Here is a 26,302-nt window from a genome sequence, read left to right as displayed (position 1 = left end):
TCAGTACTGTCAGTCTTCAGACACTGAAACCATGTTACTGCATATTTTACCTGAATGGTTCAGAATCAACAAACTACCCAGTAATTCAGCACAGGAACTGAGATCTTTCGGCAGGGTCTTAAACTATTATGTTTTCCAAGTCCGAGCAGGTTTTGCCAGACTGAGAGAACTAGGAAGTTGCTTCAGTACAAAAGGTGCCACAAAACCGTTGCAGGGTTTTTTTTAGCACTGACATTGCAATGTATTGTATTGGATAGTTCAAGTTTTGAGATACATTGCCATGATGTCGGTAATTCCGTAACCTCTTGCCTTCTTCCTGCTGCCTGATAGCCTGTGTGTACCTGGTAGCAGGAGGTGTTGCAGGAGTGCCGTGTTACTGCTTCAGCATAGCCTTCAGTTTGGGAGTCTACAGAGTTCTCCCGACTACTGCCTCTATGTACTGAAGTCAGGCTGATCTGTGTCATTGGTTCATTGTCCTAAGAGATCACTGTTTAAACCTGAGAGAGAACTATTTACACTACTTATACACTATTATTTATACTATTTATCAGCTAACAGATAACTGTTTAAAAAACTCACCAAAACAGAGTTGTTGTAGAGATGAGTGTGTTTTTATAAAGCCTGATTCCATATGACGTTTCATGGAATAACTTTTTCACTTAGTTTAGGGATGTTCACCAAATTAATAAATTTTTTACTGTTTCTAAACTCTGGTTCTGTTTACAAGCATCTATACCAATGGACTTGAGCAGATTTGTTAGCAGAGGTTGATTTCCCTTTTTGTTTTATGTATGGCCGTTGCTTTTTCGGCTGTTCATACCAGCCTGTCTGAGAACTGATCAGCTGCTGGATGACTCACTTTGATTAATGTTCTGTTTGGGTTAATGATCTGTTTGAAATGCATCTTGAGATAGGATAGATTTACTAATCCTAAATATGCTTTTCATTTTGCTGTCGTCTTGCACAGATACATCCAATCTAGATAATGTTCTGCCATAAGCAGGTGACAAGCTTTTTATCTTTATTAGGCACGAAATGGATTAGGGTGTCATAATCATGGAAGGGGAAATTTTCACCAAGAGCTTTGTAGCATTTAGAAAATCTCAGGAGTTAACCATGAGCTATAGATCTGGAAGCAGCAATCCTTGGAGCAAGTGATTGCTAAATATGCAGATTATCTTCCTGTGATTACTCTTGTCTTTTCAGATAGCTCATCTCACTTGTAAAGATTTATTATTTTTTTTATTAAGTTACAGATGAACTTTTAGACAGACAAACTTTTTTTAGAGCAGCATGCACCTCACACAGTCCAGTCTGTCTGCCTTGGAAGCAGAGGCTTGATGGGGACTAAAGTTATGGTGACATAAGCCCTGTTCTCTTGAAAAAGGTGCCCTTTAAGCTGAGAGAATCCCAGGTGTGCCTGGATGGAGTAATACTGTCTCCTCAAGGGACAGCAGCCTCCTTCAGTGGTATGGCACCTGGTGAGGGGGTTAGGTACTCTGTTGTGTCTGTTGGTTGCTGCTGTCCTTTGAAATGTAGGATGCTTTGTGTAAACTGCTCTCTTCTTGGCTTAATTTTACTGGCCAAAGTCAAGCTGACCAGAATACCATCAGCACTCCTTGGGGTTTTTATATTTAGGAAAATCCTCTTTGCTGTTTGCTATTTGTGCAAGCAAAGATAACCAGGGAAAAAGGGTACCAAATCACTTTGCTTTAGCTTGGAATAAAAGAGGAGTTAAAGGTTCTCCTAGGCATGTTGGGAAGGTGGGATCTGTAACCCCCAGCCTCCACAGAGACTGCAGGAATGTACTCACCTGTGTACCTTAGCTACGTGAGTAAATCGTGTGAACTGAACCACTGTGAGAGATAACCAGGGATTGGTTAGCTGTAGTAGGAAGGTTGTGAAAAATACACGTTTGGGTGGATTAAATAACAGATTCTTCGCCTTCTTAATGTTTTCTTCTGAAAAGTTCTGTGTGAAAGGACCTGTATTTCATGTCTGTTGTTTTTTTTTCCCACCCCACCCCTGTCTTTTGTAGAGTAAAGGTGCAAGTGCTGGAAGAGAATGGACAGAACAAGAGACATTGCTGCTATTAGAAGTAAGTTCATGAGGGCAAAACCAAAGGCGGATAGGAAACCAAAACATGCAGGGTGTTACATGCTTTGAAAATCTACATGTAGGTTAATAATTGTGTTTGAAGGGGAGTTAGATGACATACACATGCTTTTACAGAAACTGGAATAGCAAAGAAGTTTGTAGTGGGAAGCAATCTCTTGGGACTGAACTGATGTGGCTGGAGGAGGAGAGTGGCTGCTATCTATATACAAGGATGCTTGTCTGTTGTGGGTTATGGGTTTTAAATTGGTAAAAGGTTAAAGCTCACCCTTGAAACCTTTGGTTTCTTTGACCATCATGGCTATGTTACTACTCAAAAGAGATGGCAGGAACATCTGTGTAATAGAGGAGCTTCATGTGCTTTAAGGTTCAGTTCTATCTAACTTGTACCTGCAAGCTAGAAATTATTTAAGAACTGTTGCATAAACTCAAGTTCAGATCTTGCAGTGCAGAGGGGGCTTTTCATTAAAGAGGAGTTACGAATACTATGAATGCCCTTCAGGTGATGGTTTACCTGCCACTGAAATACGTACTTCGAAATTCTGATAATCTTTACAGGTTCCTGGCTATGCTATAGCATGTTAGGGAAGCAACTAGTTTTTGAAGTTTAAATTGTTAAGAAACAGTTTACTGTCTCCTGCCACTAAGAAGGGCTCTGAGAAGCTCTTTATTTGGTAGCACTTTAATCCATACACCTACTTGTTCTTTTTGCCCTATAGCTGCACTTGGTGTATTCTTTAAGCTTTTTCTGGAAGTTTACAAGAAATAGACATGAGATGACTCAAACCAGGTACTGTAAAAATGAGCTCAAAGAACTGCTAGCACACGCGATCAGGTTTTTGTCCCCAGATTGCTTCATCTGCTGCTCTTGAACCGCACGGTAATTGTCAGGTCTCTTGGAGTTCCAGTCTAGGATGAAAACCATTGCATGAGATGCACTGCAGAATTATGTTCTAGTCTTCCACACTGATATCAGGGCAGCATTGTATTTCATAGTGCTTTGTCAGAAGAAAAATCTCAGTGGTCTGAAATAATTAATGTGCTGCCAGTTCCTGTAAAGAAATTATCATCTGCCTAGCTTTCTTTTACAGGAGTGTTTTCTTGGTGTAGAGGTTGGGTGGTTAATTTTTATTTTTTTCCTTTTGTGCAATTCAGGGTTCTGGTATAAGAATTCTAGTTTTGGAACTGGTATTTTGTTTGGTTTTACTTGGAGAGAGCTTAAAGCAGACTGCAATTGCGTGATTGTTCTGGCTTTTTTGTCTTTACATGTGTCAGTAAACCCATTGAAAAGTTAATTTCATAAGGAAAAGCATGGACAATGGATCTTGACAGTGCTTGACAGCGCTGAACAATACTCGGCTTCTGTGTGTGGTTTCTGAGCTGGCCAAAGTGCCTAATCAGCAGCATACTTTGCTTCAGCCATCACAGATAGGGAAGCGTGTGCGTGAAACAGCCAAAATAGTTCTGGGAGTTTTTGCCTTAGGTTGATACGCACTGTTGAGCTGATACTTCTCTATTGGCACTTGGAAAAATTTTGCCTGTAGGTGAAAACAGCTAAGATGTCCTTCATGGCGTTCTTGTATGGAGAAACAAGACTAATAGCTTGATATGCTGACTTCTTCGCTTCCTAGTATTTGTATTTAAAATTAATTCTTTTGTATATTTGTAGCTTATGGTCATATATAGCAAGTAGTAGCCTAATGAAACGCAGGTGACAGTCTTCATTTTAAAAAATAAATCAAGTCTTAAGCCTTGAGATTACAATTTTATTTAATGTGAGTTTAAATTAATAATGTTTTTGTTCTTTGTGATTTTAACCTATGAATAAATCAGTAAAGAGTATATCAGTTCAAGTGTAAGTAATTCAGCTGTAACAAGCCAGCTCAGTCCATTTAAATCCTCAGGGTAGCTTTGAGCAAATATATATGCAGTTAAGTTACAAAGAATAAATCTTAGCTAAAATAATTACTGTCCTTCCGCCTGTTGACTGAATAAATTGGGGGGAGGAAATACTGTTTCCCTCCCAGAATCATTTTCCCTGCCACACTGCGGCTCCGTATCTCCACAGAGTTCTATTCTTGCATAGTTAAGTGCATTTTCAGCTATTTATTTTAAGGACAACTATTGTGAGAGCTAGCTCGTCTAGCAGGAGAATAACTAGCAGTGAAGGAGAATGAGCAAAAAAACCCTGCATGGCTGTGAAAAGCAGAGCTCATCTAATATGCTAGTGTGATTAAAAATGGATAGGCAATGATAACTTAGGGCACAGAGATTAAATTAGGGAAAGTGAAACAAAGGTTGAACGCTGAATAAATGTTTCCCCATGAATATGACCTAGTGAACTAATTGGTTTCTGATTTCTTTAAAGATTTGGGCAAGATCAGACAGAGGTCAGGAGAGCGGTTCAGAAGCAGTTAGGGGCCGTTAATTCCTGTGGTACGGGCCAGGCAGCCCGATGTAGTCTGTCCTTGGTTTGTTCCCAAACCAAATGATTCTTTCAGAACCTTTCCTGCTGTCCAGCTCATGATCTTCAGCGATTCCTGTGGTATGCTTCCCATCCAGCTACGTGCTGCTGGAGCACGGCGTTCCTGGCATCTGCTGCTCGCCCAGCTAGTCTTGCACCCAGGGTTTTAAGAGAAGGGAAGGAGCAGGGAACCAGTGGCCTTCAGAAGATAAACTAGGGGTGTTTACCTCCTCCCCAGCCAGTTTAAGCAGCGAGCCCTAGCTATGAGAAAAACTTAAAACTTCAGGCAGGTAAAGCCTAAATCACTTTTGGATCAGGGGGCTAAAAAGCTCCATCTGCTGCAGGCAGCTTGCTCTTTTTTTCTCAAATTTGTGCAGTGCCTGTTGGATTTCTAATGCCTTCGGATTTAATTCATCTGTCCTTTCAGTTAGTTTGCTTCCACATCTTCAAAAATGCTACTCAATTTCCATGTTTCCCCAGCTGATCTTCAGCATCTGTGACATGCCCAAGGGTCCTGTTCAGGTGGACTGCTTTGCCTTTGAAGAATTCTCATAGCTTATGTTTTAGCTGCAAAAACACTGAAACACTTTTCCTCTAGAACTGCTGTGAAGAAAACAGTATGTTTGGAAACTCCTGGATTTTTTTTAACAAATTACTTTCGTAGTGGTGAAGTTGACTGCTTTCTGCAGGCGCTTGTCTTCTGAGTGTGCAACTGTCGTATGTATAGTAACTTGTTTTGTGGAAATGTCCCGTCCCAGGTCAGGGAACTCAACACTTGAGGCTGGTGCGTCAGTTTGTCTTCTGCTTGTCACTGATAACTGCTGAAACATCTAGCATAGTAACTTGGGTACTTGTGTGACTGCTCGGGCACACTGGATGTGACCTGCTCATGATGTCCGACATACAGCCCAGCATCTTGCTGTTGAGCATGTGGAAGGTTAAGTCAGTCTTGCGTGTTACGTGAAGGGAAAGACTGCGGGTGTCGGAGAGCCATTAACTTCCTCTGTTCTTAGCAGACATGCTTAAATGGGCATACTGCTTAGTTAGGGAAGCTCGTTGTCATGAGTACTTAGTTAAGGAGGAGGAGGATTTCTGTGTGTTCTGAAATATATTATACCTGCAGACGGGTGCCTTCAAGTCCAAGGCAGCCTGACTGATGGCCAATCCACATAGGGATCCTCCAAGCAGCCTCCTTCAAACTCTGTGCTTCCCCCTCCACCAGTTACTGCTGAAATGCTTGCTCGCTTGCTGTGAAGCAATGCAAAAGGTTGTTAGTTGCCCTTATGTATGTGTGGGGTAAGCACAGTGTAAGTAAAAAAAAACAACAACAACCAAAAAACCAACAACAAACAAACAAACAAAAAACCCAGCTTGACTTCTTAGCCAAATGTGTTAAACTTAAAAACAAAAGCGGGGTCTGCAACTCAAACAGAATGGTGTTTACCAGCCTTGCTCAGACCTCTGGTATTAAATATTTCCAGAAGAATTCTGTTGCACCTGTGAGTTGCAGATCCCATTTTCATTTTCAAGTTTAATGTATTTTGTCCAGAGTTCAAATGGCTTTTTGGTTTTTTCTGAGTGACTGGACCATGAATCATCTCAGTGATGTGAAAGTTAATGGTTGAGGGGAATGCTTTATGCTTTCCAAATGCTCAAATAACGAAAACAGTTTTCATGAAAAAAACCCACTTGTTACAGGATAATATGTATTAGGCTACCACTTTGGGCTTTTACAGTACTAATTTGTTATTTTTTCAACAACTAATGCAGGGACTTCAGTAGCTCGTTGTTAAGTAGCTTTAAAAGCGTCTGAAATTCTGCATTACAAAATCTTTGATTTAATTTGGAAGTTTTTATCGGGTGGCTTATCTCTACGTAATAAAGATTTGTTAACCTGAAAGCATAACAGAAATCAGACTGGTTAACTCTTGCTAGAGAACTGCTCTCGTCTGGCTTCGTAATGTAGAATACATTTTCTTTATTTCCTCTGGTATCTTGGTTTGATGCTGTTAGATTTTCATAACATCTGTTGGATGTAAAGACTGGACTTCACAGTCATGACTAGTATGTATGTTTGAAATAAATCTTGCTCCTGCCCCAGAGAGCCTAGTGCGTTCAGACAGAAGTGAGAGAACACACGAGTGCCCTCAGGGGGAGTACTTATGGGAATTAGAACAATAGGTGAGACTTGGTGAGATAAGCAAACTTATTCCTCCGTAAAGCTTTTCATGTGGAAGCAAAATGGGGAAACACTGACTGTGCAAATATTATTAGTAAATCCCAAATCTTTTGACAATACTTTTTGGTAGAGTAACAGCATAAAACTCGTGATGATCCCTGCAGCTTAAATTTAACTGATGTCCTAGTGAGGTGTTCATATTTATTATGCAGAATAATTTTGCTTCCAGGAAAAATATGATTTTAAATAGTTGTCTGATCCCGATTTATTGTTCCATCACCAAAATAACTAGTATTGAAAGTATTTTTGCATGAAATAAGGGTGGGTGGGTGTGTTCCCCAGAGCAGTTGACATATATACAATGATTTTTGTCTTTTGCAGGCTCTGGAGATGTACAAAGATGACTGGAACAAAGTCTCAGAGCACGTTGGGAGCCGTACCCAAGATGAGTGCATTCTCCATTTTCTGAGACTTCCCATCGAAGACCCCTATTTGGAGAACTCCGACGCGTCCCTGGGCCCGCTGGCGTACCAGCCCGTGCCCTTCAGCCAGTCCGGCAATCCAGTGATGAGTACTGTGGCTTTCCTGGCATCAGTGGTGGATCCCCGGGTGGCATCAGCCGCAGCAAAGGCTGCGTTAGGTATGAGTTGGCCCCGGCAATTTTTTTCACCTGGTCTCTACAACTTTGCTCTCTGTTAGTCTGGTCTTAAAGTGGACTGTTTCTAGAGTTTAAGGATGAGCAGTAAGTGGTAAAAAACAAGTTTACAGTTGTGTAGAAAACAGGTCTACTGATACCGGGTCTTGTGTTCTGTTGTTACCGAAGCAGAGTTAAAGTAGCTCTTAAAGGTCACTGAATGTCTAAAGATGGCTTGCATTTCCCTTCTGTGCTCACCGACTATTGATAGTACTTGCAGGTGCCACCTCATAGTTGGTGTTACTGTGACCACTGTCAGTAGTTTAGCTATGGGTAAATGCACAATGCTGAACTTTCAGTTTTCTGGTTTTACTTGTCCAAAATTATCTGCTGTAGTTATGTGTCCTTTAAGAAACTTGATGAAATAGTTCCTTTCACTTTTTTCCTTATTTTCCCACACAAAAGACAATTTTATATAACTGGCAAGAGAACTTTTCCTACCACATTCAAAAGAGAAAATTAACTACCTAATGTGAAAAGAAGGAACTTATATATTTGAGAATTCGCTTTGTCACGAGATTTACCTGCACATTGACAGGAGAAAATTGTAACTTTTGATTTGCCATGAAATCCTCATAATGTAACATTTTCTGTGTAAATTTTAACAGAGGAATTTTCTCGAGTCAGAGAGGAGGTACCACTGGAGCTTGTTGAAGCTCATGTAAAGAAGGTGCAGGAAGCAGCACGAGCCTCTGGGAAGGTGGATCCAACATATGGACTAGAGAGCAGCTGTATTGCTGGAACAGGTCCAGATGAGCCGGAAAAAATCGGTAGGCTCTCCATCAAAATGCAGAAGTTTTTGCAGATGAGTTTCCTTAGGCATTTTCTTCTGACTCGTAATAAACCGTAAGTTCACCTTCAGCAGGAGATGGAAATTGTGGCTGAGGAGAGTGTGACAGGTCATTCCACTTCTGCTTGCTGCAGGATTATTAACTCTTGACACTGAATTAATGAATTTGTGACTAGCTTTAATTTTAGAAATTTATTTTCCTACTCTCACTACATGGAAATGCCATTGCTGGGGTGCACAGACTTGAGTGAGCAAAAATACCAGAGCAGAACATTTCATGCCGATTCTGTGGGTATTAGAGGATGCTGCCTTTCTAGCATTATAGTTACAGTACAGCAAACTGTTTTGCTGGCTCTTTGTGCTGCAGCTCAATCTGTAATGTTATATCACACCTTTTGGTAATCAGTTTTAATGTTAGTATTTTATTCTGAATAGATTGCTAACTGCGGTGGCAGCTGAAGAGAAGCTCTTTGTTAGATGTTGGGCTGGTACATGATTATGTCACAGTTCCTGGCTCTGGTTGTTGTATTTTACACTGCCGTATTAACAAACTCAAGCTTTAGAGCTCAGTTTCAGTTGAGCTATCTTCTGTAGTATTCAGCAGATATTCTGGTATTAAGTCTCTTACCTGAAACCTTGTTATCCATTACTATGGAGAGTAAAAGCATACTTGTGCAGCTCCCTATGAAGTGAAACCACTTTGTGTAGCCCCTTTCTGTTTAACTCTGTTTTGGCTCTCCTTAACAGATAGTAGATACAGTTTGCTACGTACCTACTGACTTTCTCAAAGACTTTTAATCTCTTCAGTTTGGTACAGATCTACTGTCTTGTCAGAAGATCTTTATTTTTCTTGCCGGCTTTGTTGGCTGCTGCTTTGTTCAGCTTATCACAAATCATTTTAGTGAATTTAGTGACTAGATCTTTAAAGGCACATATAGCTTTGGGTAAAACTGAACAGAATGTAATCTAGATTGACTGGAAGGTTTGATTTGGGCTGTGCTTGTGCATCTCATAGTTGACCTGCTCTCACCCCACTAGAGACACGAGCAAGATGCCAGATTGTGTGTTGGGATCGTAACAGGCCCCTTGTGTTTCAGTGCTGTTCAGTTCTCAGCCGCTAGTCGTACAGGTGAAGAGGCAGGTCTGCTGTTTGTAGTACTTAATGTCCGTTGTAAAACTACACTTCTAAATTAGATTTAAAAGTACTGCTTAACTCACGAAGATTGTAAAATAGACATGAACAGACCACGCAATCCTGTCACATTTTTCAGTTCTACGCTCAGCAGGACAGACTTGGTGCTTTGGGAAGATGTGGGGTGCATTCTGAAAAGGGAGCACTGGCATCTGGAGTATCTGCTGCTCCCTGTTCCGCAGTGCTCGGTGCAAAGCTGACAGCAAGCATTGAAGCTCTGTTGAACGGGCAAGGCTTTGGTGTTTTTCACGTCTGTTGTGAAACAAATCTAGGTGTTACTCCATCTGTGACTAAGTTTAATTTGATAGTTATTTTAAAAGAAGTTCAGCTTAAGTTAATTTTTTTTGCCTGGGGTTTTGTTTCTCTCTTCCATATTCTCCCAGGTACGGATGTCACTGCAGTATGTTCAGGACCTTTATACCATGTATGCTACTTTGGGACTTAATTCTTAATCCTGCAGCATGACCATGGAAGGTTACCATTGCTAGTCTTGTAGGTTAGCCCTTTTTCTAGGAGAAGTTGTGCACAAGTTGCAAATAGAGGTTCTGAAGTGCTTGTCATCTAATATGGGGAGCTGGAGAGCAGATGACCATAACACGATTATTTCTGAATGAGCTGTGTGGTGAGTTCTATAAGTAATGCTGTCCTGTTATAGTTAATGCGATTTGTATTGGGCTGTGACTAATGGAATAAATTAGGACAACAGCAGATGGTTCTCCCTGGGGGAGCTGCTCAGCAAGAGTGAACTGGGTCACTCAACAATCTGTGGTGCCTTCCACCTCCAAAACAGCTTTGCACTGGGAGGCACGGGGGAATCCATAGCTTGCACTCGCAGAGGTGTGTTTAATACGCTGAAGTACAGTGTTGTGGTGTGCAGCTGCTGAAATGGAGCTGGGTTTTTGCATGGCTAGACCTGAAGTTTTATATTTAAATGTCACTGTGGAGAACGAAAAATATCTACTTAAGGTTCCGTACCATAATTAAAGTTCGTCAGTGTTTACATTTTAGAAATAAAAGTATGTCACAGCTCCATAATTTAAAAACTCTTAGTATTGGTAAATTGTAGGCATTATGGACTGCGAAAGGGGAAAATATAACTGGAGCAGATTGCAGGAGCTTATGCTAATATCCAAGAATCTCCCCTTTTAAGGCTTCATTGTTATTTTTTCTAAAAGCTGGTGGTGGTTCCTTTTAAATTGATAATAGTAAGGCTTCGGTAGAGTTAAGAGGAGACTCAGGTGGTTCATATGCTGTGGTAAGCGTGGAAGGCATGGTCTCTTCTTTCAGAGGTAGTGCCCCACTGGAGATTGCAGTGATAGGTGAAGGTGTGCTGCATCTGCTTTAGTAAAAAGGAATTGAGGAGAGCAAGCAAGGGGTCCTAGCTCTTTAGGCTAGTGATTAAGCACACCTGTGGTACTTAGTAGTTTCAATTAAGTCTTCACTGAGTATGTGCACTTTCTTAATGGCTTTCCAAAGGTGATTAACTATATTGATTGCATATATGTGCACTGAATGAGGCACAAGGCAATCTCTGAAGTGCCTGTGTTGCAGGCAGTTACTTGTGCGTTTTAGGTCTTGGTCCAACAAGTATTTCACTGGAAGTATTTCTGCTGGCACGGGTGTATGGGTGCTTCAAGCTGTAACTCATCTGTGACAGTAAACAGAGGGAATGGTCACCTCACTGGCTCTGCTGCAACTGCAATTTAAATGGGTGATTAAATTTAACATTTTATGGATTATTGTGTATCATTCTGAAATACGCATACTAGAAAACTATACCCAAGTATATGTACCTGCAAGAAGCTAGTTTACTTCACTTTTGGCTAGATGATTTCTCTTGTGGTCTCCAGGGTGTGCTTTAACTCTGAAATAATGCAGGCATTGCTAAAATGAGCAGACTGGGAGTACTTCACTCACTTTGCGTGTATCCAGGTGCCTGTGAGCTACTTCTGCACCGCTGGAGGATGGTGGACTCGTGCAGCTCGCACGAAAGCTGCAGCAGCTTTCTGTGAACTCGCCAGCCTTCTCTGCAGAAGCCCACCTCGTTGTTGTGCTGTACGCCTGCAAGCTGTGGGAAGCTGAAACAGAGGAAACTGGGCATTGTGGAGTCCTGACTTTCTGGGGGAGATGCAGAGTTGTGGTTTAGATAATAGCATAACTATGGTATTCAGACCCAGGATTTTTCCATAGCTGCTGTATGTTTCCTCTCAATTAAATATTAATATTCAGACCTGAGTTTTGACAGGTTGTATGTGTTGCCTTAGTGAAAGCAAAGGAGACTAGGGTGTCTTGAAGGGCAACTTTACTTGCCGAGCTGAAACTCTCACTAGTGATTCTGTGCATTTGTATGTGGGGGTTTGCTTATTGTTCTTCTGATGACAGCAAAGGTTACGTAGCTGCTTGTGCTGCAAGTATCTGTTTGCTGGTAATGCAGTAAATTCTTACCATGGAAATGTTTTACAGTTTTCCTTGTTGACCTCAACTTCTCTGTGAATTCACTAGGCTTCATCAGAATTCAGTTCTAAGTGTTCTTGGGGCTCTGTGTTCTTGGAGATAATAGGCAAAACAGAACCAGCTTCCATAGAGACAGAAAATATTTGCTGCTTCAGGTTTGAAGAGGTGCATGGAGAGGCGACGTTTCCTGGTCTGCAAGTTTTCTCCCTCTTGAAAGATGTCTTGTGGTGTCTTGCAACCATCTGCCTCTTGCTGGTTTAAGAAATACTGTTAATTTGATTCCCCCGCATCCTGCAAGGTATAATACTAAACCTGCTGAAGAGGGTTAAAGGGCATCGCTGGTGCCATGTAAAAGGGATTACAGGATCTTTTCTCATTAAAGTTAGGTCTTCCCCTTTCGTAACAGGGACGTGTGTATCCACTAATCAATTCCTGTTTGCATTGTCTGTTATGTATTTTCATTAACTTCATTTAGATCATACAGGAAAATCACTATGGTTGTGTTTGTATGTAACAAAGACAGGAGTAATTTCTGTCATTCTCATGCAGGTCAGAAATGTTTTGGCTTTTTTCCCTAATCCTTTCATATTTGAACTAGATTAATTTTTGTGGGACTTGTAGTTATTTTGAGGTACTTTCAACAGCCTGTAATTCAGAAGCAAAAACTTGCTTCAAGTCAGTTGAACCTATTTAACCCCCAAACTAATAATTGATAGCTTTCATTTTCTTTTTCCTTACACATGTAGTATTTCAGCGTGGTCCCATCGATGTGCACAAGTGCAGAACGGCTGATGGCAGTGGGCACTGTGGAGGCATAGTGCTGTCACTGCAAATAACAGCTTAGTAACTAATAAAAGAAAACAGTTTTCAAAAACCATGGGCTACAACCTGCCTAAAGTTGTCATCCTAATTTTCAAATAGCATTTATTATTACTGCCGAGACTAGAAACCCAGAGTTAAATCAGGATGTTCACAATAATCTTGCTGTCACACATACATACCTTCTGACTCTCTTGGTAGCCGAATGTGTCCCTTTGTAATAGAAAAGAACACTTTGGTTTGCAAAGTGTCCATCAATGTGTTATGATGCAAGGGAGAGTCCAAAGACTGTTTTCCTTACAGTGAGATGCTCTATCTGGTTTTTTTCTTTGAGAAAATCCTCTCTAAAGGGTGGCTGGGAAACACTTAGTCTCTGGGATGTCCTGTTTGCCTTGGAACTTCCTCTGCAGCAGTAGTCACTTAACAGCTGTTGGCATGGTCTGCTAATTGGTGTACAGGTTTGCCCAGAGCAGCTGTGGGTGCCCCAGCCCTGGCAGTGCCCAAGGCCAGGCTGGACGGGGCTGGGAGCCACCGGGGCTGGGGGAAGGGGGCCCTGCGCGTGGCAGGGGTGGGACTGGGGGGGCTTTAAGGGCCCTTCCAACCCAAACCGTTCTGGGATTCTGTGAAATAAAAAAGGAATGTTTTATAAAACTCACCCCAATACTTGCACAGAACTGATAGCAAACACTTAGAATCCATTGTGATGCTTGATGTGTAGTGAGTATATCATAAACCTACCAAAACTCATCCTGCACTTACATCTTCAGCTGCCGCAGCAACCTGCACATTGCTGGATGTTGCTTTTCTGAAAAACTTGACCTTAAGGTGGGAAACCTTGAAACACGCTGTAATCAGAAAATAAAAGCCACCACATTTGAAACTGAGTTTGGAGTGGAAAGACCGTTCAATCTTACTCGAAAGACACAAGAACAAACTGAGTAGAGCAGGAAAGTGTGTGTCTTGTAGGACTTTATTTTATGCCATTTGTAGGGGCCACTTACATGATTATTGCCTTACAGCTTTCCAAGTGCAATTCAGAATCTAGCGAGGAGCATTGTCACCTGTGAAGCTTTGCATTCCTGAGCATATCACATGCAGCTGTGTGACAGGAACCTTCCAGGGAATTTCCACCCCCCAACTCAGAGTGTAAATGTGCAGCCGCAGGTGTCTGCAGGAGCTCCTTTGGGCTGGGAGCCTCCAGCAGGTGAGGTGGTACCTGCTGGCTGCTGTATCTTGTTGCTGACATAGGATTTTGAGAGTTGAGTCTCTGCTCAGCCTGATTCTAGCCTGGAGAACTTCAGCTCCAGGTTCTCATCTTCCAAAAGAGTGAGAAAATTAGCATGTCATTAGCTTTTAAGAGACAGGGTTCTCTCCTTTTTGGCTTAAGATTGTCCACAGATTAGAGCTTTTATGGCCTGTTTCACTGACTTGGAGTTTTGCATGAAGCAGAACTTGAGAATTGTCTTCACTTCTTCTGTCCTGTGGTTAAGTTTTGGGTTGTTTATACAAAATTACAGATCTTTTTTCTTTCAGTTATGCTGTATCCCAACACTAGGAATCTTGAAGTTCTTGTTGCGTGGGCTAAGCTACCTGGGAATGAAAACTTGTGTATTCCTGTGCAGTGTTCTTTTAGTTTGAACTCATAATCTTCCACTCTACCAACCCAAGTGCACCTGGAGTGCTCTGTGCTTTGGCTCCACTTTTTTTGCTGAAGAAGAGAATAAAGCTTTCTTTGTAAAGCTTTCCCTTTCATTTTCTAGGAGGGATGATATTTTTAAGCCCAGTTTGGAGCTCTACTTCTAGGCTTGAAATAGCTGTTTGACAAATCTAATCTAGATTTTCCCTGTGACATTACTGGGTCACTAAATCCTAACTCAGATAAAACTTCTGAGGAAGTATGTCCCCAGTCTCCATAAACTGAGTTATGGTGGCGGATACCTCCAGATAAGTAGGTTTATCACTTAAAATAACCCATAGGGAAAACCATTATCTTTGTCAGACATTTTGGTATGATTTTCTTATATATGGAAGGGACTTCTGTAAAAAAACTTTTCTACAGAACTATTGCTATTAAAGCAAAACACTTCGTACACCTCTTTTTCAGTAATCTTCATTTTACTGGTGGAAAATGAACACCCTGCACCAGCTAATGTCTTCAGAAGCTTAGATGGATCAGGGCTTTTCCCCGGCAGTTTTATACTGGTATGGCAGCATGTGTTGGAGTCTCATCTAAATAAGCTCCTTCTTTAATGTCCCTGTACATTGCATTGTACTTGAGTTTTTCTGTTCTTGCAGAACAGCAATGAAGATCCTAGACAAGGAGTACGCGATTGTGCTGACACTTCTTTCTTGTCCATTTTTGCAGAACAGCTGGGTGCAGCAAATCAGGATTTCTTGGACTTTTAAACAATCCATATGCAAAATATCAGCAAGTAGTAGTATGTTACTCGGGCACCTTCATGGTGTTCTCCATCAGTATGTTTGTTGTTATCCTCTTATCCAAGAGGCCTGCTATCATTAGTGGGAACGTTTTAAATAAATGCTTTGTAAGGGAATAACTTCCCGAATGAACCAAGGACTAGGAGTGAGAGATGCATCCTAAGCACAAGACTGCTCTTAAAACAGTCACTTCTTTTATGAGGTGCATGCATTCAGAACGATGGTGTCAGTGATTTTTTTAAATTTTTTTAAAATTTTTTTTCCTTCCTCATTTTGGTCTTGCTTGTATACCGGTCAGACTGTTTTACCTAGTCCTCGGTTGTAGATGCTGAAGTTAGATGGGATGATCACTGGTTATCTGCTAGTCAAAAAGCAATCTGTAACGCAAGGGTGCCTGGCTCTGTTTTGGCAGAACTCTTCAGACATCTCTGTAATAGCTGTTTGAGTGCCAAACAGACAGTAAATAAGAGGTTACAAGCTTGAAGAGCTCAGTCTAGTCAGCCAGAAAAACAAACTAAACGAGCAATAGCAGGAAGCACGTAGTAGTAGCATGCTGAAGCCGAGGTTTTTCTGTGCGTGGTGGTAGGACACTCTGAAGGTGCTTGTGGTCAAGGGCAGGTTTTTACTGGTGTCTGGCAAACTCGTTCTGGGCTCCAGTTAGGAAGGTGTAAGAGGCGGTGGGTGCTGTCCAGCAGTGCACTTCCACGGCCATAGGAGAACCTGCCGAGTGCCCACATAGCTCATGTTACATACTTGAGAGGATGACTTCTTTGGTCAGACACCAGATGGTGGAGATTTTTGATGACCAGCTCAGACCTGGAGGCTGCCGTGGTATAGGTGAGCTGCCTCTGCTCTTGGCAGAGGTCTCCTGCTGAGCATGTGCTTGGCACGCTTTTCCTTTTCCATGATGAAGTACTTCATGGCTCCTGTATGGGCACCTTGGCTTGGAGCCAGTCTTGGCAGAGGTGCTCTCATGTGATTTCTCTGAAATTCAGGTCACGGTGTAAGGCAGAGGCTCCACCTCCTGGAGCAGTCCAGGGAATTGTTACTGGCCAGAGAACCCAACTGGTGGTTGTATGGAGAGCCCTACGCATTTTACACCACCTGTCAGCTGTACCTGAAGACACTGGGGAGAATTAAAAGCTTGCCCGCTGCTAATTTTCTTTAGCGTTAGCCCTGAAGGTGCAACTTGGCTCTGTTTTTTCAGAGTATCTTGGAAAGCATGCTTTTTAAAAAGCTGGAAGCTGAGCAGGCTACCCTGTGATCATGTTGGCATGAGGTGTGCTCGTTCATAGAATCACAAAATCTGTTGGATTGGAAAAGATCTTTAAAATCATTGAGTCCAACTGCTAACCCAGCACTGCCAAGTCCACCACTAAACCAAGTCCCTGAGCACCACATCTAGGTGTATTTTAAACACCCCCAGGGATGGCGACTTCACCGCCTCCCTGGGCAGCGCTTGACAAACCTTTCAGGGAAGACTTTTTTCCCCAATACCTGATTCAAACCTGCCCTGGGGCAAGGTGAGGCCGTTTCCCCTTGTCCTGTCACTTGTTCCTGGGAGCAGAGACCGACCCCCCCCCTCGCTGCACCCCCCTGTCAGGCAGCTGCAGGGAGCAAGAAGGTCCCCCCTGAGCCCCCTTCTCTCCAGGCTGACACCCCCCATCTCCACACCACTGAACTGGTGCTCCAGCCCCCTGTCCGGCTCTGTTTCTTGTTTGTTGGGATGGCTGTGGTTTGGATGCAGGGGGAACTCAGAGCTTTCAGCTGGTAATTTCTATGCTTTTCTTGCTTTATCTCTAACCAACAACCAGCTCTTGCGCTCAGATGTGATTCATATCTGGTTTGACACCTAACCAGGCAGCTGCAGTTGGGCTCTTGAGGAGCTGCAGTACAGCTTTTTTTCAGTGAGGAGGCAAATAAAGTGTTTGGGTTTAACTTGGATCGTTGCCTTGATCAAATCTTCAGTACAAACCCACAATATTGGTATCGTTGCAGCTGAGGAAGGAGCAAGAGAATGAACAGTCCAGGTCTGAGCAGGAGCACCCTCCAGGAGTATCTGCCACAGGGCTGCACCTTTTGGGCCAGTTTCTTTAAGTTTCCGTGTTCGGTTCTGTCTCAGACATCTGCTTTGACTGTGGCTGTGAGGGCTTGGGTACAATTTCCCAGTGCTTTTGGGAGAGCTGTGTTTGGAGGAACAGCACAAAGAGCCGTACAGGACTGGGGAACCAGTTGGCCGTGGTGTTTGTGCAGAGCAGCGGGTGCGAAGGGTGTGGGACGAAGTTTTGCTGTGCAGGGTTTCACGTCACACCGGTGCGGTGGTTTTCAGGCCGGAAATGACAAGAGATCCTTAGTGTTTAAGAACAGTATTAGTGCTTTAATAAACGTGTGTAATGTTACGCTGGTGTTGAATAATTTTGAAGTCTGCTTCGGAGAATTCTGGGATTTGTGCCACCTGCAAAATGGAATTTAATTCTTCAGCTGACCTGCAGCGCATGACAATGCCTCTGGATGGACCTTTCATCGAAAGCAGCTCAGGGGATCTTGTGCTAAAGAGGAATTACAAGTCTGGCAGTACCATAATTTAGGTTAATCACGTAACTGACAACCATCTACAGAATCAAATTGGCTGTATTGAGAAAAACACTTTATAATACTATGACTTACCAGTGGGAATTACCCTGACTTGAATACTGCAGAACTGTGCATCAGACTGTCCTTTAGCTAGAATTGATAGATTTGGTGGTTTCTCACTACATGGATAGACTGGAGGTTTCAGCAGAGCATAGATAATTTAACATTTTATCTTGCTTGTTGGGCTGAAAAGAAAAAACAGTTAAATTTAAATTTGGAAGTAAACTTGATCTTTGAAACTAAAATTAGTTTAATAAGCTTTTAGTCTTCCAGGAGTTTAGTGTTACAACTTTCTTTAAACCGCTATTAGTAGAGAACAGAAAATGTTAGTTGACCCTGAAATAAATGTTGAGTGTGATAAATTGATGTTATGGGGATTCTGAATACTTATTTGTTTCCTCAGATGGAGCTGAAGAAGAAAAGATGGAAACTGAGGCAGATGGGCAACAGTCTGAGAAGGTAAGCTTGGCTCAGTACACTGGTCCTGAAAAAGATACTTCTGACATTTGCAAACCCAAATTCCTACATTCTAAAATGCCCGATAAGAAAGGTAGACGGTAGTGTGCTGGTCAATGTACGTCCATAGGGAACAGGTTTCAGTCTCCATAGTGCATTGTTTTCTTACAAGTGATGTAGTCTCAAACCATACAGAGACATTTCTTCTGCCAGACAAATGACAATGAGACATTGGCGTGGTGTTTTCCACACCTGAGGAAAAAAGGTTGGACTGGGAGGAAACGTAAACTGGGCGATACCAAATGAATTAAGAGACTCAGTCTGCAGAAAGACACTGTGGGCTAAAGCAAGCACCACTCTGAAGCCTTGCCCTAGAAAAGTCTGTCTTGTGACAAATAGCCTTTCCAAAGTTAAATGCAGTTTCAGTTCAGACGAGATCAGAGAGATAGGACTTTCCAGGAAATGGGTGAGTTGGGGTTACTCACGGTGTTTGGCAGACGTTCCTGAGTGCGGGGTGTGGAGCTGGGCAGTGAACCTGGGTGAAGCTGTGGCCCCAGCTGCATCGTAGCTCCCCGGTGGCTGTGCGAGTTACGTGCAGCCTGGGGGATGTGGGAGGCGAAGAACCAGGGTGCCTGTTGCTGAGCTGGTCAATAAAACTTCTTGCAAGAAGTCTGGGCTAACTCTTGGTTATAGATGTGTGTGTATTGTGTGTTCCTGGCATTAGGTATGATGCATCCTGCCCGTAAAGATCAGATACTTAGAAATTAATTCCTTCAAGCAATAATTAATGCCTACAGGAATGCAATTGTTTGGGACTTTTTCATAACACCATGTCTACAAACCCAGCACCTCTTTTCAGATAGCCTACAATAATGGCGCTGGCTGTGATTGTTTCAGACCTGAACTGGAATTAAACTAATATCCTGAAATCTAAACATCACCCTGCTAAATAAATGATGGCGGGTGCTTGTTGAGTCTGCAGCAACAGGGTCATACTTCTGCGTTGCCTGCTTCATCAAATGAACGAGATAAAACCGACCTAACGGCTGCTGCGCGTAGTCTTGGTGCTATTCCTCACTGTTTTCTGGTAGTTCTTTTGCTGCCTTCCTCATAAATAGTCAGGTGCACTTAGCTAGATATAAGACTCCGTCAGAGCTTGAAAAGATGAATTATTCTGTGGAGCAGAGTAAATGAGAAACATTCAGGTCAGTTTGGAGTGTCTCTGAGGGAAAAATGATGTTCACACTCTGCCACAGACTCCCGGACAGAAGCACCCTCCTGCAGTGCGTAACTCAGTGGTAGCGTTTATTGCCACAGCAGGCTGTTGTGGCCATGAGTTCTGCAGAATCTGAGGCTGTGCAGATAGGTGAGTGCTGTATGAATTGTTAACGTAGGCACTGGAAAGGGTATAGTGCTTATGCACAAAGTACGGGAATAAATGGGGGCAGAACATGTCCGTGTCTGCCTTCCTAGCTGAGGATTTCTTGTACCTTCAGATAAACCCAAGCTGGCCTGGGTTACTGAATCTAACAGACTTTGGGCAGTATAGCGGTTACTTTGTTTTATTCAGATTTTAGTTACGATTTGTCAAAATGGGCTTAAGTAGCAGTCAGCCTTTAAAATTTAATGTCTTCCTTTATGATAGTAAATTAATTCAAAAGCTATAAATGAAGTTAACAGTAAATGTCTTCTATATCTCTCATCCTTCAAACAATCTTTCATCCCATTTAGGTTGAAAACAAAGCAGAGAGTGAAATTGAGGAAGGCGATAAAGTACAAGAAGGAGAAAATGAGAGAAACCCAGAAAAAGAGCAAGACAGTGAAGTGACTGCAGACACCAAGCCAGGTAATGGTTCCCAGCCGTTCCTCAAGCTGTGTTAGCTTTAATAGCCTTCCTCCAAAGTGGTTGGAATAGTCTATAAACTCAGCTGTGGCAGAAATATTTCCTCTTGTGCGTCAGGCTGCTTCATGGTTCAGTAGTAAATATTCTAGTTTAATTTCACTGCAAAGCTCAGCCAGTAAATTCTTTCTTGAACTCTTTTTAGACCTCAGCTGAGCTTTCTTTCACTGTGTGTAGTGACTGGGTGAAAAAATTGCAGTGGCAGAGTGCGTGTAGGTCATATAAATTATTTTATTTTGCCTGTATCGCGTGCCATTTGATCATTTTTGATGCAAAGAAATGAGACTGCTCACTTCTGCTCTTAGAAGTTAATGTTAGTCGAGCTTCCCTGTGATGTGGAGCCTTTATTTTGACAGGCTGAGTACTGTTTTTTTCCACATAAGACATTTTCCTTAATTATTTTTACATGTTTCCCTTGTGCCACATGAATATATTGTTTTTTCCTGGAATTTACATTCAGTATTTTAGCACAGGTAGAACAAGAAGTGTTTGCATTTGGTGTAATGTAGAATTTGTTGTTATGGAAATGCAGCTGAAATTGTTCTGGTGCGTGAGCTGATGGCAGCGGATGAATTGACAGGATGGAAACTAAAAGCTTTTAAAGTTGCCCTGTTTGTTGGATCAGATCCTCTTAGATGGGAATTGTTCCCCTGTCAGCGTTTGGACGAGCAGCAGTAGTATAACGTAGAAATGTGACAGCATGTGGATGAATTAATTTGACTAATAGCGAGTGCGCGTAGTGCAATTCCTGTCCTGACGCGATACTGTTAACGAGGGCAGAATGCACATAACAGACTTGGCGGGAAATCTCTTTCAGAAGAAAAGGAGGCAGAAGAGAACAAGGAGAACGTTGATGCAAGCAAAGACAAAGAAAATGAGGCTGGGAAGAAGAAAGTGGAACATGAAATCTCGGAAGGAAACGTAGCTACAGCTGCAGCTGCTGCCCTTGCCTCAGCTGCCACCAAAGCAAAGGTCTGTTTTGTACAAATGTCCCTTGGCTTGCTTTCCCATTCGCATTGGAACTCCTCTGAAAATGGTCCTTTGTTTCAGATCTGTGCAATTCCATCTTCTAATCTCTATACCTTGAAGGAGCACAAGTGCCTTCTTCAGTTTCTTCTGTTGGAACCCCTAAGTGAAATAGCATACAATTTTAATTTAGACAGCTACTTTTATGACTGTGAGGTCGATGAATATCCTAAGAAATATCCCCAAAATGTGTTTATCATTTCTTGGAAAGCCCTTTCTCTGCTTGACAGGTCTGCCTGTAGTGCCAAGGGCGCAGGTCTGGGTGATCAAACCCTTCGGCTGCCTTTTGTGCTGTGGACTTCACACAAGCCTTCTGGACTCTGTTTTCTAAAAATAGTGTGATGTTCAGTCCTAGCATTACAGTTTTTTAAACATTTTTTTATTAAGAGGTACTGTGTGTCTGTTAAATGGACGTTTTTGTCTTCCTATCATTAAACTTCTGTTTGTCTGTCTGTAGTCTCTTAATGAGCTGTGGTTTGAATCTGTGTCCTATCAAATAGTTTTTCTTTACCATATAATTATTAATTGCCTGTTTTCTTTCATTTTCTTTTTGCAGGAACCAGACAGCTTTCACTTCTCTCAGAATACCTTTTTCAAAATCTGTTCTCTAGTCACATATTTTTTAGATTCAAATTGTGCTGTTCCCTGTCACGTCCTTTATAAAAAGCAAAGCATGGATGGTGTATGTTTCCTGATGGATTTCCAGGGCATAATAAGGCATTGCATGTGTCATACTGACTTTTCCAGTCTGATCTTTGAATCTTACCCCTTTAACTTTAGGCTTTATTTCCCAACTGTCACGTATGTTGAAGATGGTGTGATGATAGGTGGTGTCCTTTATGAACCCGTGAGATCTGAGGATATTTTTTGTTACTTCCTTTCAAGCCCAGTTCTAAAATCACGAGTTGCATGAATTCAGCATTGCTTAGTGTCAGAGCCAGGCACCCTACCTGCGTGGAATCCCACTTGGCAGACAAATTTCAGGTTCATCATTGCGGTCAAGCGCAGTCCTGACTGGCTGTAGTGCATCACTTCGCCCGTCTGCACCTGAACCCGTGGTGTTCCAGCACCAAGCTCTTGTATGGACAGTAACTTACTTTCAGTTCATCAGACTTACAGATATTTTCAGCCAAGCTGGAAAAAAACCTGCGCGCATATATGTATATATGGAGACATGAAATTTAATCTCTGTTTTATGGAAGGCTACTTGTTCCAAATAAAGATGATCTATTTTCCTTCCTTTGGTGATAACAAGTGCTAGAGCGAGAAGGGACTTGGCTAATGGCCGCTTTCATTATGGTGATAATAACAATAATGATATTCTAGAAGTATTTTATCTCTGTATTACAGGAAGTAATGTATTATAATTATGATGTTCACACTTTAGGGTACAATTCAAGTTCAACAGGGATTTCTGTTTCCACTGAAAACCCCAGACAATATTAAGGCTTTCAGTGAGATCTGTCTTGTCAGAGAGAGTAATTCAGTTCTTCATAGTAAACCCCAGACCTGGTCATGTGAAGAGCTGGTACAAAGTTGTTTTCCTTACGATTTTACAACAGAGGAATGTTGCACTTAGCTTCTAAGGAGAAACAGGGGTTAAAGGCAGGCACTTGAAGTGTGTTTTACTTTTGGGATAAGTGACTTCACCAGTAAGTTGTGCTGTGAGAAATGGTATCCAAGGAATGTGTACGTTTAGGGGTGAGACTCTGTATTACTACGTATAGAATAAAGCAACATTTTACAGGTTTGGCTTTTGTACAGGCAATATTAGAATTCAAGTCCCTTTTCCTCATTTTCTTCTCAGAATCCTAAATCAGTGTAAGCTATTTTTTTCTTTCTATGTGTAAGTAGCACCTGATAGAAAATGTCCTCTCTCTTGCAGATTGCTCTCAGCTTTTGTCGGTTGTGACTGAGCTGCAGAGCTGCTGCTGTAGCTCTTGATCCATCACTTACACTGGCAAAAAGGACCGTTCTGATTGTAATTTGACCTCCTGCATAACACTGATCTCATAACTTCCCTGAATTCCTGTTTTGAGGTAGCTGTGATTGAGTATATCTTTTCTAGTGGACACTGATATCAGAACTCCAGTGATGCAAAAACTCCTGTAATTGTACATAATTTTTTCTGTTGGTGGTAACCTTTGCAGTTAAGCTTTATTCCTAGTCTGATGTGCTTCAGCCACTACCCGTTGTACCGTTGCAGCACTCTGCCTACCGAATTGAAAAGGCTTTGGTTATCAACCCCTTCTTTTGTGTGTTATAGTTTAGAACTGTAAAATTCAGGAATAGAAGGGACCCTATGCCTAAAATCATGTGTCTTCTTTTTGCAGGCAGCTACATCCCGTCTTCTGTTTCTAGGCAAATCAAATTGTCTTTTAACTGGTTCCTGTGTGCTGCTGCTGTAGAAGGTCACTGTAGGACCTCCGTCGTCTCCTGCTTGAATGTATGCGTGACAGGACGATGTTTTTCCCATGGTGTGCCTTAATTTATATAGTTCTGAGTTATCTGCCACCTTTATTTCTTCTGTTTCGGTCATAAAAGGCAGTCTTATCCCTTCTTGGCCTCACAAAACAAGAGCTAGGTGAAGCATCTAGTCTCCTTTCACAAAATAGGAAGGGGGAAGAAAGTAAGTAATTTTCTCTGCCTGTTGTGCTTCCAGCGAAGCTCTTGCATGTGGATGAGAAGACTTTAGCACAGCATTCCAATGAGAAGTCCTTGGATGCTCTCCATTTTCCAGAGCTCTCTTGTGGCCTAGTTTTACAGTTGTCTCTACCAGGTGTCACAGTCATGCTCTTCCTGTGACTAGCTAATTTCACAACTAATGCTGGGTTTAAGAAGATTAGGGGATGGGCGAAGTAAATGTGTTTATCAGGCAATTTAAATCACTGTTAAATTCTGTCTTACTATTTTCTTGTCAGCTGCAGAGTTTGTAATGACTTGTTCTTTGTCAATGTGGAAGCACTGGGTAATGCCAGGCTAAGGAGAAGTCTCTTTGGGTTTCTTTAGGAAGAGCTTCAATGATGATTTCCTTTCTGACATGCATTTTGAGACCTGTCCTTTACCTAATTGTGTACCTTGCTGATCTTACAATAATCTTGTCTCATTATTAAAATTGCACACATCAAGCAAGCTGCAGTGGCTGTCAGAAGGCTCCGTGTATCAACAGAGGTGCTTGCGTCACTCATTTTCATACAGTTGAGTTTGTTCTACTACACAGTATTAATTGACATTACATTTTCTAGTTCTGTCAGCCATTCAGTTAGTTTATTTCAAGTGTGTGCAGCACTATTTAGTCGGAATTTAACTGACCTTGAATTTCACCATGGCGTGCTGTTGAATGAACTTGGGGGATTGCTCTGGTTCTTTCAAACTGTACCCGATTTTAAATTAAAGTTAGTGAGAGTCTTGAATGTACGTTGCCTACATTTACTGAAGACTTGCTTTATTGCTGGTGGGTTACCAGAGGTGAAGGCTGTCAAATGACACAACATATTAGTGATGGAAACAATACCAGATGTTTTTTGAGGAATTCTGTTTAGAGTTAGGATTACCAGGGAGTTTTATAATGCTGCTTTTCTCCAGCTCAGTATTTCTCCCAATTCTGAGCCAGAGTTTGGGGCACAGCTTGCTAAATATGAGTCTCTGTTGACAGCTTGGGCTGGATGAGATCCAGCTTTTTCTTTTTCCCTTCTTCCTCTCGACCCCTCACCTTTCCCTTCTCAAAAGCCAGCCTTCCTTCCCCCTCAGCCCTTGGATGTGTCAGCAAGGCTTTGCTTGGACACTATGGTCGGGGAAACATTCTTTATTAACACAGAGACTCCCAAGCAGTACCCATGACGGGTGTTTTAAGTGTGTTTTCATTTTGAACAGCAGGCTTTTAACAAAAGCTAGTAGCAGGCATCATTAACATGCCTTTCACACTTGGAGAATGTGAAACACTTTTGTAGGCTGTCTCATGTATCGCATATATATCCTATATCATTTATGGGTAAGTGTGTATATGTACATGGTGTAAAGCTAAAGGCTTGTAAAAAAATCTGTTTGCCTTTTCCTGCATTTCACTTTTGCAGTTTAAATACAGTTTTGCCTTCAACTTTCTTCTGCAGTAGGAATACTGTGCAACCTGGTTATAAAAGGAAACTGGAGATGTAATTTTTTTTAACAGTTTCTTCTAATATCTGTGTAGATTTCTCTGCAAGTTCTCTGTAGCCCAAGGTGGAACTGCTGTGCCAAGAAAGCTTACGGTTTAGTGGTGTGGTGCTGCATGTAATGGGAATGTGCTTAACTAGATACATAGCTTCTCATTTACTTGCGCAAAAAATATTTTAATGGCAAAGGCAGGCAAGAGTCATCTCAGGGTTTCTGTGAGTTGTTCCAGGTAAAAGCCTCCTGTGTGTGTTTTGGTGAAAGCTTTTTGGATGACCTACAGCTGACTCGGTAGAACGTACCCTTGCTCCCTCATTTGCATTTCCACTGAAAGTGCTCTCTCTTGCACAGCACTCGGAAGGCTTCGCGGCAAAGCTGGATTGCTTATGAGTACTGAGCATCCACAATACCTCTTGTATTAAAACTTGACACCTGTTTATTTGATTAAAAGCTTAATAATCTTCCAAGAGCTTCTGGTTCCAAGCACAAGATTGATAATGCAATGCCCTGTTTTCTGTCCAGAAGTGGAATAGGATAGCTAAAGCTAGATGCATAATTGGCTTTTTTGTTCCCTTTAAAGCACTTTATTTTGTGTAATGTGCGTAAAGCAAAAACCTGTTTTTTCTCCTCAGCACCTAGCAGCAGTGGAAGAAAGAAAGATCAAGTCCCTGGTTGCCCTTTTGGTGGAAACGCAGATGAAGAAGCTGGAGATAAAACTTCGCCATTTTGAGGAGTTGGAAACCATTATGGACAGAGAGAAAGAGGCAGTAAGTAGGGATTCTGGATTAAATCATTTACTGCAAAGGTCTGTGTATGCTAACAGCTGGAAAACTAGCAACTTCAGCTGTTCCTCACCTTTATCGAAGGTCTTTCTCCTTCAGCTAGAATTCATAATTGCCTCCTGTAGTCACATCTGAGCCCTCTCCTTCATCTAGCATCTTCTCTTTACCATAAGCAGCAAACTGGTGGTATCCTAGGTTTGCTTCCTAAT

The 26,302-nt window shown here is 42.0% G+C and overlaps 1 protein-coding gene across 1 annotated transcript in view; it reads left to right on the top strand.

Moving 5' to 3' along the window:
* SMARCC1 (SWI/SNF related, matrix associated, actin dependent regulator of chromatin subfamily c member 1) overlaps positions 1-26,302 on the top strand; it is a 90,673-nt gene that overhangs the window by 43,668 nt on the left and 20,703 nt on the right. Inside the window, exons 19-25 of the mRNA XM_056333991.1 lie at positions 2,039-2,098; positions 7,140-7,398; positions 8,061-8,222; positions 18,184-18,239; positions 19,968-20,082; positions 20,954-21,108; positions 25,944-26,078. Of these exons, the coding sequence (XP_056189966.1) occupies positions 2,039-2,098; positions 7,140-7,398; positions 8,061-8,222; positions 18,184-18,239; positions 19,968-20,082; positions 20,954-21,108; positions 25,944-26,078 (942 nt within the window). The remainder of the gene's footprint in view (positions 1-2,038; positions 2,099-7,139; positions 7,399-8,060; positions 8,223-18,183; positions 18,240-19,967; positions 20,083-20,953; positions 21,109-25,943; positions 26,079-26,302) is intronic.

This window comes from Falco biarmicus, chromosome 4 (genome assembly GCF_023638135.1).
Source record: "Falco biarmicus isolate bFalBia1 chromosome 4, bFalBia1.pri, whole genome shotgun sequence".
NCBI classification, from domain to species: domain Eukaryota; kingdom Metazoa; phylum Chordata; class Aves; order Falconiformes; family Falconidae; genus Falco; species Falco biarmicus.
The sequence above is the reverse complement of the archived record's forward strand: the minus strand, read 5'-3'. Positions and strand labels throughout refer to the sequence as shown.